The sequence below is a fragment of the Aotus nancymaae genome, unplaced genomic scaffold (genome assembly GCF_030222135.1).
Source record: "Aotus nancymaae isolate 86718 unplaced genomic scaffold, 86718_ANA_hifiasm-v0.15.2.pri h1tg000018l, whole genome shotgun sequence".
NCBI classification, from domain to species: Eukaryota; Metazoa; Chordata; class Mammalia; order Primates; family Aotidae; genus Aotus; species Aotus nancymaae.
Window position 1 is genome coordinate 7,310,735 of NW_026988430.1, and position 12,669 is coordinate 7,323,403.

The 12,669-nt window shown below is 48.1% G+C and overlaps 1 protein-coding gene and 1 long non-coding RNA gene across 14 annotated transcripts in view; both read left to right on the forward strand.

The window, feature by feature from the left end:
- Positions 1-3,396: 3,396 nt before the first annotated feature.
- Positions 3,397-3,772, forward strand: LOC135275734 (prothymosin alpha-like). Its single transcript, XM_064378232.1, has one exon. The coding sequence runs from the start codon at positions 3,432-3,434 to the stop codon at positions 3,741-3,743; it is 312 nt and encodes a 103-aa protein (XP_064234302.1). The 5' UTR covers positions 3,397-3,431; the 3' UTR covers positions 3,744-3,772.
- Positions 3,773-11,187: 7,415 nt separating this feature from the next.
- Positions 11,188-12,669, forward strand: part of LOC105714590 (uncharacterized) — a 50,465-nt gene continuing 48,983 nt past the window's right edge. For 8 of the 13 annotated variants that reach the window (XR_010343298.1, XR_010343299.1, XR_010343304.1 and 5 more), the window contains exon 1: positions 11,188-11,328. This is a non-coding gene — a long non-coding RNA (uncharacterized LOC105714590). The remainder of the gene's footprint in view (positions 11,329-12,669) is intronic. The other 5 variants (XR_010343306.1, XR_010343297.1, XR_010343295.1 and 2 more) reach the window with 5 other exon arrangements.

Below are 12,669 nucleotides of genomic sequence, written 5' to 3' on the forward strand. Positions count from 1 at the left end.
AAAGTGCTGGGATTACAGGCGTGAACCACCGCGCCCGACTGGAGATTATGTTAATAAGTCTTATGTTATATTCTTGTGAACTGAAAAATTAAGAGCCAGGCACACTGTCACCAATCCTAGCCCTGCTGCTTGCCCGCTCAGTGACTTTGGGCCAGTCAGTTAGAGAGGTGGGCCACGGAGCCCTCATCTGGACCATAGGCTTGATTAACCTTTGCTTGCAGGCTCCTGGTAGTAGTATATGGGAAGTGCCTAGCCATAGCAAATTCTCTGTAAATTGTGGCCATTATTATAAACCATATATTTGACACAATGTGATATGAAAAGCAAGCTTGTGCTAGAGAAAAGAACAACAGAGAAGAATCTAATTTTGGGAGAGCAAACATAAAGGAGCCTGTGGGATGGTAGTGTGACAGAGGGATGAGAGGCCAGCAGGGAGGATGTTGAACTGGAAATTTTCTTTGACTGGAGAGAACATTTTGAGGTTTTTGTTGGTTGAAAGAGGAGAACAAAATAGGAGCCAGGCTAGGGCTGCCAAGGAGTAGGTGAATGTAGAACTAACTGGAGGAGTGAAGAGAGGCAGGACAGAGAGAAAGCCTTTTTAGATGTTAAAAACTCTGGTGGCCAAACCTATTTTTACTGAGGCAGGAGTATTGCTTGATCCTAGGAGTTCAAGACCAGCCTTGGCAACATAGTAAGAACCTGCCTCTATTAAGAAAAAAAAATCCTAATCAAGTATCTTTTTTTTTTTTTTTTTTCCAGACAGAGTTTCACTCTTGTTGCCCAGGCTGGAGTGCAATGGCACGATCTGGGCTCACTGCAACATTCACCTCCTGGGTTCAAGCAATTCTCCTGCCTCAGCCTTGTGAGTGGCTGGGATTACAGGCATGGGCCACTGTGCCCAGCCTAATTAAGTATCTTTATTTGCAGCAAATCAGAGTTCCCATTCTGAAATTAAAAAAAAATACAATATGGCTGGGTGTGGTGGCTCACGCCTATAATCCCAGCACTTTGGAAGTCCCAGGCAGGTGGATTCCTTGAGGTCAGGAATTTGAGACCAGCCTGGCCAACATGGCAAAACCCTGTGTCTCAGTGTTTTTTTCAAATACAAAAATTAGCTGAGCATGGCTGCATGTGCTTATAATCCCAGATATTCAGGAGGCTGAGGTGGGAGTATCACTTGAACCCCAGAGGGAGAGGTTGTAGTGAGCTGAGATCGCGCCACTACACTCCAGGGTGGGTGACAGAGTGAGACTCCATCTCAAAATAAGTCACTGGCATAAACATATCCTTTTTATGTCTTATTCATTAGAGTTCTTTAAAAAGTAAGGTTGGGCCAGGCTCACTGGCTCATGCCTGTAATCCTGCAGTTTGGGAGGCTGAGGTGGGTGGATTGCTTGAGGTCAGGAGTTTGAGACCAGCCTGGCCAACATGGCGAAAACCTGTCTCTACTAAAAATTAAAAAATTGGCCAGGTGTGGTGGCGTGTGCCTGTAATCCCAGCTACTTGGGAGGCTGAGGTAGGAGAATCACTTGAACCTGGGAGGTGGACATTTCAGTGAGCTGAAATTGTACTACTGCAGAGTGAGACTTTGTCTCAAAAAAAAAAAAGGTAAGGTCGGCTGGGTGTGCTTGCTCACACCTGGAAGCACTTTGGAAGGCCAAGGTGGGAGGTTTGCTTGAGCCCAGAAGTTCGAGACCGGCTTGGGCAGCATGGTGAAATCCCCTCTCTACAAAAAATAAGAAATTAGCTGGGTGCTTGAGCCCCTGAGTTTGAGGCTGCAGTGACCTGTGATTGCTCCACTGCACTTCAGCCTGGGTACAGAGAGACCTTATCTCAAAAACCAACCAACCAACCAATAAACACCATTTTAGGAAGGCTTTTAAAAAAATGGAAATGAAGTAGAAAGCAGGGGAAAAAAGGAAAGTAGGAACATTTGTATATAATTTTCAGTTAGAGGGATCAGAAAATGGGATGGTTTGATGGGACCTTATATTTAACATAAACTGCCAAAAATAAGATGATTTCATACCTGTGTCCCCTTCCTAGGACTGGTGTAGAATCATACAGAGGCTTGATATACACAGGCATGCAGTATAACATTGTCTTTTTTACATTCTCATGTAAATATTTAGCTGCTACTTTATTCCAGAAGAATTGTAGGCCCTCCCAAAAACAAAAAATTATGAACAATAAAAAAAACTCCAAATTGCTCTTTTAATTATTGATACTGACTAGAGATTAAATGCAATTTAGATGGTAAATCTTGAATATTTATTTATTTATAGACAGAGTTTTGTTCTTCTTGCCCAGGCTGGAGTGCAGTGTCACGATCTCGGCTCACTGCAACCTCTGTCTCCTGGGTTCAAACGATTCTCCTGCCTTAGCCTCCCAAGTAGCTGGGATTGTAGGCATGCACCACCACACCTGGCTAATTTTGCATTTTTAGTAGACACGGGGTTTCTCCATGTTGGTCAGGCTGGTCTTGACCTCCCGACCTCAGGTGATCTGCCTGCCTCAGTCTCTCAAAGTGCTGGGATTACAGGAGTGAGCCACCTCGCCCTACCTATTTATTTAATTATTTTTGAGACACAGTCTTGCTCTGTCACCCAGGCTGGAGTGTAGTGGTGTGATCTCAGCTCACTGCAACCTCCATCTCCCGGGTTCAAGTGATTCTCCTGCCTCAGCCTCCCATGTAGCCGGAGTGAGCCACCACGCCTAGCTAATTTTTGTATTTTTAGTAGAGACAGGGTTTTGCCATGTTGACCAGGCTGGCCTCGAGCTCCTGACCTGATCTGCCTGCCTCAGCCTCCCAAAGTGCTAGGATTACAGGTGTAATCCTAGGCCACTGCACCTGGCCTATGTATTCATTTTATAACAGTTATTGAATACTTTGTGTGATGTTCTGGTTTATACTAATGAATGAGACGGCCAGTCCCTAACATTAAGCGGTTTTGATTTAATTGTATGGAGAAGAGGTAGGTAACTTAATCATTCCTAGGAGCATATGTATATGTGTCTTCGTTGCTTCTGGGAATGTGAATGGGGAACATCAAAATTAGACTAAGGACTTAGGAAGGCTACTCAGAAGAGGGGATTGTTTGAGCTGAGTTTTGAAGAAAGTTTGCAAGATGAATTAGTGAAAGAATGATACTGTAAGTAGAAGAATTTCTGTACTTGAAGTCATAGAAGCATGAGCCACTGAAGGAATTCTGTAGCTCTCCGTGGCCATTTACATTGAAATTTGTTAAGATTAAGTGAATTGCCCCACGGGCTGCTCTGAAAAGTCATCTTTGCATTGTTGCTCCTCTGTCCGACTCCGCGCTCGCAGCAGCCACCTCAGCCACCACGGACTCCAGCAGCTTTATCGCCAGAGTCCCTGAACTCTTGCTTTCTTTTTAATCCCCTGCATTGGATCACTGACTTGCTCTACCATGTCAGATGCAGCCGTAGACACCAGCTTCGAAATCACCATCCAAGGACTTAAGGAGAAGGAGGAAGTTATGGAAGAGGCGGCAAATGGAAGAGATGCCCCTGTTAATGGAAATGATAATGAGGAAAATGGGGAGCAGGAGGTTGACAATGAGGTAGATGAAAAAGAGGAAGGTGGGGAGGAAGAGGATGAAGAAGAAGGTGATAGTGAGGAAGAAGAGGAAGCTGAGTCTGCTACAGGCAAGCAGGCAGCTGAAGATGATGAGCTTGACGATGTCGATACCAAGAAGCAGAAGACCAATGAGGATGACTAGACAGCAAAAAAGGAAAAGTCAAACTGAAAAAAAAAAAAAAAAAAGAAGGCTATCGTGACCTATTCACCCTTTACTCCATCTCAGAATCTAAAAGTGGTTACCTTTGAGTAGAGAAGTCCACCCCCTATGGGCAGTGTCACCTGCAGATGACACATGCTCTTCACCACCCAGCCCAAACCATGAGAGTTTGTAACAAGGGAGGAAAAAAAAAACAAAACTTCCAAAGCCCTGCTTTTTTTTTTTTTTTTTAAAGTACTTTAAAAAGGAAATTTGTTTGTATTTTTTATTTACATTTTATATTTTTGTACATATTGTTAGGGTCAGCAATTTTTTAATGATCTCAGATGACCAAACCAGCCTTTGGAGCATTCTCTGTCCTACTTCTGACTTGTGTGACCATGTTCATTATAATCTCAAAGGAGAAAAAAAGCCTTGTAAAATAAGCAAAAACGACAACAGAAAAGCAATCTTATTCCAAGCATTCCAGTAACTTTTGTTGTGTATATACTTAGCTCTACTATAAGTAGTTGGTTTGTATGAGATGGTTAATAAGGTCAAATATAAAAGGTTTCTTTTTTTTTCCTTTTTTGTCTATGAAGTCACCATTTGCTTTTTTTGGCCTGTTTGATGTATGTGTGAAACAAAACTGTCCAGCAATAAACAGGAATTTTATTTTGCCAAAAAAAAAATTAAGTGAATTTTAAAATTCACTTTCTTATTCACACCAGCCATATTTCAAGTGCTTAGTAGCCTTAGCTAGGTGGTGGCTCCCATGGTGGATAGCTCGAATACAGGCCTTTTCTATCATTGCAGAAAGGAGAAGGCTGCACTCAGTTCAGTTTGGTGATGTAGAGAGCATTGGTGATGGGTGAAGGGAAAAGAAATCTAGAGAGGTGGCAGAAGCTCAACAGGATTTGGATGTCAAGCAAAGGAATTTCAGTTGCATCCTTAAAAGTTGTAGTGAGCCATTGGAATGATGTTAAAGTGAAGAGTGATATGATCCACTGTGTGTTTTAGCTAGATTCTCCCAAAAGCAGGGTGGAGGACTAGGTTAGAGTGAGAGAGGTCTCCACTAGAGGAGAGAGAACACCTTGAGACCCTTGCACCTTTTGTTATTATCATCATCATTATCGTCGCTGTCATCATTGCTGTTTTGAGAACGAAGCCTGAACTAGGTGGCAGTAGGAAAGGAGAAGAGGAGAGCCAGGTAAGAGAAGGGCAAAGAGCACACAGATCTTGAAGATTGCCTGAACTTGGGACCTGAGGAAGAGAGAGACCTTGCTGGTGACCATGGCTGCCTGGCAGGGTCACTCTGAGGGAACCTGGGGGGCAGTGCTTTGGAATATAAAGATGATGAGTTAATGTACAGATGTGGATTTGTTGTATAGGCAAGTGAACTCGTCAGAATCTTGGCTGGAGATCAAAATGTGGGAACCGTTGGGCACGGTGGCTCACGCCTTTAATCCCAGCACTTTGGGAGGCCGAGGCAGGAAGATCACAAGGTCAGGAGTTTGAGACCAGCGTGGCCAATATGGTGAAACCCTGTCTCTACTAAAAATACAAAAACTAGCCAGGTGTTGTGGCATATGCCTGTAGTCCCAGCTACTCGGGAGGCTGAGGCTAGAGAATCACTTGAACCCAGGAGGCAGAGGTTGCAGTGAGCCAAGACTGCACCACTGCACTCCAGCCTGGGCAATAGAGGGAGACTCCATCTCAAAAAAAGAAGTGGGAACCATCATTCTGTGAGTGGTAAAGGTAGGAGGGACGGTGAGCATGGTCACTAGGGTAAATACAAGTAAAGTGTTAAGGGCCCAGAGTGGCTTCTGTGGAACTCCATGCTCATCTCCTCCTCCTTTTTAAGGGGCAAATGAGAAGTATGTACTCACAAAAGAGACTCAGAAGGTGTCCCCAAGAAGTAGGAGGAAAGACGAGAGAATAGGATCACTGAATGAAGGGGAAGAGTGTTTAGAAGAATGGTCTACAGTGCAGATGGAGCAGAATTCAAGTGCCTTAAGGAATAGGGGAAATACCTGCTGGACTTGGCAATAGAAATTATTGGTAAACTTAGTAAAGGCAACTTTATTCAAGGGTTAAAGACAGAGTGGGTTATGATGAATTAAGGGATATATAGGATGTGATAAATTTGAGTCAGTGAAGATGATAATTTCAAGAAACATTAAGAAATGAAGAAGAGGCCAGGCACAGTGGCTCGTGCCTGTAATCCTAGCACTTTGGGAGGCCGAGGTGGGTGGATCATGAGGTCAGGAGTTCAAGACCAGCCTGGCCAAGATGGTGAAACCCCGTCTCTACTAAAGCTACAAAAATTAGCCAGGCCCCGTGGCAGGTGCCTGGAATCCCAGCTACTCAGGAGGATGAGACAGGAGAATCTCAATCTGGGTGGTAGAGGTTGCAGTGAGCCGAAATTGTGCCACTGCACTCCAGCCTGGGTGACAGAGTGATATTCTGTCTCAAAAAAAAAAAAAAAAGAAAAGAAAAAAGAAATGAAGAGATGGTAGTTCGAGAGGGTTGTAGGGATTTGAGATGTGAGAAAGTTAAACATGGTTATCTACAGAGGGGAAAAATGCCTTAATAAAGGGAGAGGGTGAAAATGTCCGGAGCTGAGGGGAGTTTTCCTAGGTCATTGGGGACTTTACTAAAGGAGCTTGGGATGCAGAGCAACAGGTAGAGAGAGGAGCGCCCATGGAAGGGAAGCATCTCGTCTTTTAGGAGACAGAATGACCAGGGTGGTTGTAGATAGCAGGAGAAAAAACTGAGAAACTGGGAAAGTTCCTGCCTAAACCACTGAAAAGAAATTGTGGAGGTAGATACTTAGAATCACATCTCAGCTTGACTCCTTTTTTTTTTTTTTTTTTTTTTTGAGACAGTCTCGCTCTGTCACCAGGCTGGAGTGCAGTGGCATGATCTCAGCTCGCTGTGACCTCCGCTTCCTGGGTTCAAGTGATCTTCTGCCTCAACCTCCTGAGTAGCTGGGACTACAGGCGTGCGCCACCACACCCAGCTAATTATTGTAATTTTAGTAGAGACGGGTTTTTCACCATGTTGGCCAGGATGGTCTCAATCTCTTGACCTCATGATCTGCCCACCTCCACCTCCCAAAGTGCTAGGATTACAGGCATGAGCCACCTCGCCCAGCCCAGCTTTACTACTTTTTAATTGTGTGATCTAGGGCAAATTACCTGTCTGAACTTTATTTATATGTGAAATGGAGTTCAGAATAGGGCTAAAGTTAGGTAACATGGAAAGCTCTTAACAGTGCCTAGCCCATGGCTGAGGCTCAGTAGTCCTAGTTCTTCCATCTTCCCTTCCCTTCGTTACCTTGAGATATAAAGTCTTTTCAAAAAATGTGTCAAGTGCATGTCACACACACGAAAATAAGTGATAGAAATGACCTATATCATGGCGCCGTGACATTCAAAGAAGCAGCAGAAGTGAACCAGGTAGTTAAAGCTTGGGTTTGAAGAGCATAATATAGTATTTTTCCTTTCCTTAAATAGAGGCAAAGATGAAACAGGTTAATAGGGGCTTAACACAACAAGCTATGAAGTTCATTGTTGTAGAAAACCATTGTATAATCAAAATATTCAATGAGTTGTCAACTAGGGTCCTTGAACTAGATAAACGACAAAAGATATGTAGCTAGGCTGGGCGCTGTGGCTCACGCCTGTAATCCCAGCACTTTGGGAGGCCGAGGCAGGTGGGTGGATCACGAGGTCAAGAGATCGAGACCATCCTGGTCAACATGGTGAAACCCCGTCTCTACTAAAAATACAAAAAATTAGCTGGGCATGGTGGCGCATGCCTGTAATCCCAGCTACTCAGGAGGCTGAGGCAGGAGAATTGCCTGAACCCAGGAGGCAGAGGTTGCGGTGAGCCGAGATCGCGCCATTGCACTCCAGCCTGGGTAACAAGAGCAAAACTCCATCTCAAAAAAAAAAAAAAAAAAGCCTTCAAACTGCTTCTAATCCTATAAATAGTTAAAATGAGCCTTACTGCTGACAACTTATTCTACAAATTGATAAAGGAATTAAGCATGTATCCTGCTCTTCTTGTACTTCAAAGCAATCAAAAGATTGACAGAAAATCTTTATAGAAGAACAACTAATAAGTACAGAAAAAATGATGGAATCACAAAGTGAGAAAATCTGAAAGCCTCCATTGAATACCAAAACACCTCTCAAAAAAGGGAGTGTGACAGTTAAAACTGAAACTATTAAAAGCTGAGTGGTAAATAACACTAGGGGTTAATTATGCTGTTTTCTCTACTCGTTATGTTCAAAAGCATCCATGTATTTCCCTTTAAAAAAGTAAACTCTGGCTGGGCATAGTGGCTCACACCTGTAATCCCAGCACCGTAGGTAGCCGAGACAGGTGATCACTTGAGGTCAGGAGTTCCAGACAAGCCTGGCCAACATGGTGAAACCCCATTTCTACTAAAAATACAAAAATTAGCTGGGCATGGTAGCAGGTCCCTGTAATTCCAGCTGTATGTACCTCAGGGATAACACAAATGGTTTCGTAGAGGAGGCAGTGCTTGAGCTGAGCCTCAGTAGATAAACAGTAAATAGAAATAAAGACATTGAATGTGAAAAACAATATAGCCTGAGAGCGTAAAGAAAAGTATAGAATCCAGATTCCGCCAACATGGCGGAATAGGAACAGCTCCAGAGTGCAGTTCTGAGAGAGAGAGAGAGAGAGAGAGAGAGAGAGAGAGAGAGAGAGACAGGCAGAGGGCAAGTGATCTCTGCATTTCCAACGGAGGTACCAGGTTGATTTCAATGAGACTGGTTGGACAGTAGGTGTAGCCCAAGGAGGGCAAACCGAGGCAGGGTGGGGCGCTGCCTCACCCGGGAAGTGCAACTGACCGGAGGATTGGGGACTTCACCCCACCCCACCCTGCACTCCTGTTCAGATACCATGCTTCTCACATGGCCTCTGCAACCCACAGACCAGGAGATCCCCACCAGGCTGAAAAGCACCACGAGTTAACAGCACAGATCCAGCGCCGCGGGTTGTCAGCACAGATCTGGATGGACATCTTGACTAGCACCGACAGCGCCTCCGGGACAGAGCTACCCACTCCCCAGAAAGAGGGGGAGCTGAAAGCAGGGAGACAGGTGATACAGCTGGGTGGTTCCCACCCCCACAAAACCAGCAAACTGAAGCCCTCTCGTTTGAGAGTTTTGCAGCCAGCACACCAGTTTGAGCTCAACCCAGGACAATGGAGCTCAGTGGGGAGAAGGGTGTCTGCCATTGCTGAGGTGGGTCTAAACCTACCTGTGTAAACAAAAGCCAGAGGAAGCTTACACAGGAGCTGGACTGAGTCGGTGATAGCCCAGCAGCGCCTCTAGAAGTAGGCAAGGGACAGACTGCCTCCTCAAGTGGCTCCCTGACCCCTGTATAACCAAATAGATGCCTCATACATGAGACCTCTGACACCTGGCGGTTACCCTTCTAGGACGAAGCTACCAGAAGAAAGATCAGGCAGCAATCCTTGCTGTTCTGCAGCCACCACGAGTGATTCCCAGGCAAGCAAGGTCTGGAGTGGACCTTCAGCAGTCCTACAGCAGAGGGGCCTGACTGTTAGAAGGAAAGCTAAAGAACACAAAGAAATAGCTTCAACATCAATAGAAAGGACGTCCACTCAGAGACCCCATCTGAAATCACCAAATTCCAAGATCAGCTGTGGCTGCCACTACCACATGCTCCAACGTCACCTCCTCCGTGAAGGCTGGGTTCGCTCACCCCCCCAGTTTAAAGACATCATGACTCCCAACTGCCCGTGGGATGACATCTGCACACCGGGGCTTGGAATACAAGGCCTGGGTGAGCGAGCCCTCCTCCAATGCCTCTTGCACCTTCTTCCCCTGTCTCCACCTCCAGCCACACTCAACCTTCTCTCACTGTCCACTTAAACGTCCCCTCCTCCTTGAAGCTAACCTAAATTTTCTTTCTTTTTTTTTTTTTTTTTTTTTTTTTTTTGAGATGGAGTTTCGCTCTTGTGACCCAGGCTGGAGTGCAATGGCGCGATCTCGGCTCACCGCAACCTCCGCCTCCTGGGTTCAGGCAATTCTCCTGCCTCAGCCTCCTGAGTAGCTGGGATTACAGGCACGCGCCACCATACCCAGCTAATGTTTTGTATTAGTAGAGACGGGGTTTCACCATGTTGACCAGGATGGTCTCGATCTCTTGACCTCGTGATCCACCCGCCTCGGCCTCCCAAAGTGCTGGGATTACAGACGTGAGCCACCGCGCCCGGCCCCTAAATTTTCTAAAGAGCGCATCTCTCCCCTCTCTGGGCTCCTGCAACCTTCTGCCTGAGCCGTTGACAGCCTTTTCCAGGTTGTTTTTTGGCCAGGAAACTGGACAGTGGAGGACCGGAGTGACAGCTCGGCTCCTCCCTAGCAGGGTGATCCTGCACAAATTACTACAGGCGTCTGATCCTTCATTTCCTCAAGCACATCACGGGGGGAAAGAATGCCTAGCTCAGTACCTGGCAGAGTCAGCCTTGGCTAATCTCCCATAATGGAGCTGACAGCTGTTCAAGTCCGCTGACATCTTCTCTTAGTCATCTCTTGAAACACTACCCGCTATTACTTCTCTGCTCCTCAGTCTCCTCCTGTGTAAAACGGGGATGAGACTGGAGAGGTTGTGAAACTTTAATGAGCGAGCCCTTGGAGTCATATCCAGCGCTTCCCGACGCTAACAATGACTCCCACGGGAGGGCCTGGTACACGGTGCTAAACTAATCCTCTCCGAGCCGGGCTTGGGGAAGATGCCTCCGTGAGGTGTGCAGCGGCGGCGCAGGAAGGCGAGCCTGGGGGCGGGGGGCTTGCCGAGAGCCAGCAGGAGGTCGTCTCTGCAGCCGCAGGAGCCCGGCAGCTGTCAGCCCAGCTGGCCTCGGCGCCAGTCCACCAAACCTGAACGTCCAAACCTTCCCGGAGTGCACTACTTAACGTTGCGCTCGGCGGACCTCGGTCCCGCCCCGGACAGCCATTGGCCCATTGTTAGCGAGAGCGCGCCGCCGCCATTGGCCGGCGGAGCTGCCAATCGCGTCGGGCACCTCCCCGCGCCTGGTACAGTGCGTGAGGTGCTCCGCTGCTAGTTGCGGGTACTGCTTGGCGTCCAGGGTTTCGGCTGCGGCGCGGATGAGCCGGGCCTGCGGCGAACCGCGCCTAAGAGGCGGGCTGCAGCGAGAGGCGACGGGCCCGAGGCCGCGTCCGTGGGCCGGCGGCGTCCGGACGCGGCTGTGCCGAAGGGCGCGGGGAGTTGTGGTTGCTGTGAGACCCGGGCGGCGCAGGAGCTTCGGCGCGTGCAGCCAGCCGCCGGGGTGGAGGCCGGCTTGGGCCTGCGGCGGGGTCAGGGACGCGGCTGCGGCCGCGCTGAGCCCCAAGCCCGCCGAGAGCTCAGCGCCGGCCTGGCTTGAGCTGCCGCGGCGCCGACTGTGTCAGCAGCCAAGCAGAAGCCGTGCAGGAAATTCCGGGCCAACATCTTCAAGAAGAGCAAGTGTCAGAACTGCTTCAAGCACCGCGAGTCTTATCTTCTCAAGGAGGAGGACCTGACACAGGTGAGCGGCGGGGGCCGGCCCGGACACCTCCGTTCTGGGAGCCGCGGGCCGGGGGCGAGGGCGCCGCCGAGGGCTGCAGGGAAAATAAAAATGGAGCAAGGAATTGCGCGAGTCCTGGGGCGTGGGGACGGGAAGTGCGTTGATGGAGCCGGGACAAAGGGAAAATCCTGGAGTATGCAGAAAAATAACATCCTTTCTCGTTCTCATTGCCTGGCTGTGTGATCACGCTTTTTGGGTGACTCAAAACTTCCTGGTTTCGCTTAGTAGGAACAAAGCACTTGGAGATTGGATGCCGCTTGACGGGACCCCTGCCCTCAGAGTCTGGCTTGGGACTGGACTTGGACTTGTCTAGCCAGAGTGGTCCAGGAAGTAGGATTGTTGGTGGGGGGCGACTGTCGGCTCCCGTCTAGTGGGACCCAGCCTGCCCCGATTCGGAATCGTCATCACCGTCGAGGGCTTGATAGAGGTGAAGGGTGTCCAAGCCTGGCAAGGAGTGTCTTGGTCTTGAACTTAGGCTGGGAGGCTGTGGTTGAGGGGAGAGCTGGGACCAGTTCCCTGGTCGCTGGCCGAGGGGTGAAGAGACTGGGTCCTCGGGAAAGTTGGTTTCTGTCTCCCAGCCTTCTCTGTCAAACAGGGTTTTGAACTAATTGTAGCTCCCCAAACCCGCATTAGAGTCATAGCCATTAAACACAGATTCTGGGGCCCTCCGCTCTGGAGTGATTTGGGAGATGGGGAATTTGTATTGCTAAAAGTCCCCAAGAGGCTTGGCTACAATCCCCATGTCCCTCGGGAACCCCTGCAGTGATCGATCTCTGAACTCCTAGAGTTCCAGGATTCTGAGCCTTGTGTGCACCTCCTTGGGATGTGCCTGGGTGCCCTCCCCACAGCCACCATCTCCATCCTCTTCACAGCTTTCTCTCAGCCTCCTGAATGAAGCCAAGGGAACTCCCTTCACATTCCAGTCCAGTGTGACCTAGTTGTAGCCACTCCTGTCGCAGAAGACCCCCTTAGATGGAAAACGTTGCTGTCAGTGTTCAGTGAAGGGGCCTGGTTGGTTTTAATGCCACTTCAGTGTACCCAGGGTTTGACTTGTTTGTTTACATGGCCAATTGGAATAGGTTGGTAGGGCAGGGGTTATGGCCTGGGGCACAGGGCCTTTCTCTGAGGTCAGGTTTCCAACCTCCTGGAAAAGATTCTTTTCATCTAAAACCAAAAAGCTTAATCAAACACTCAAGGCTGCAATGTCATAGATGGTTAAGATACCAAGGGCTTTAGGGAAGGTCAGCTTGGGACGAGTGAAACTGTTACCTGGGAAGGTGTTCTGGAATGTAAAGGAGAGCT

Bases quoted from the DNA above. Each gene is read 5' to 3' on its own strand.
- LOC135275734 (XM_064378232.1), top strand. From the start codon at position 3,432: ATGTCAGATGCAGCCGTAGACACCAGCTTCGAAATCACCATCCAAGGA.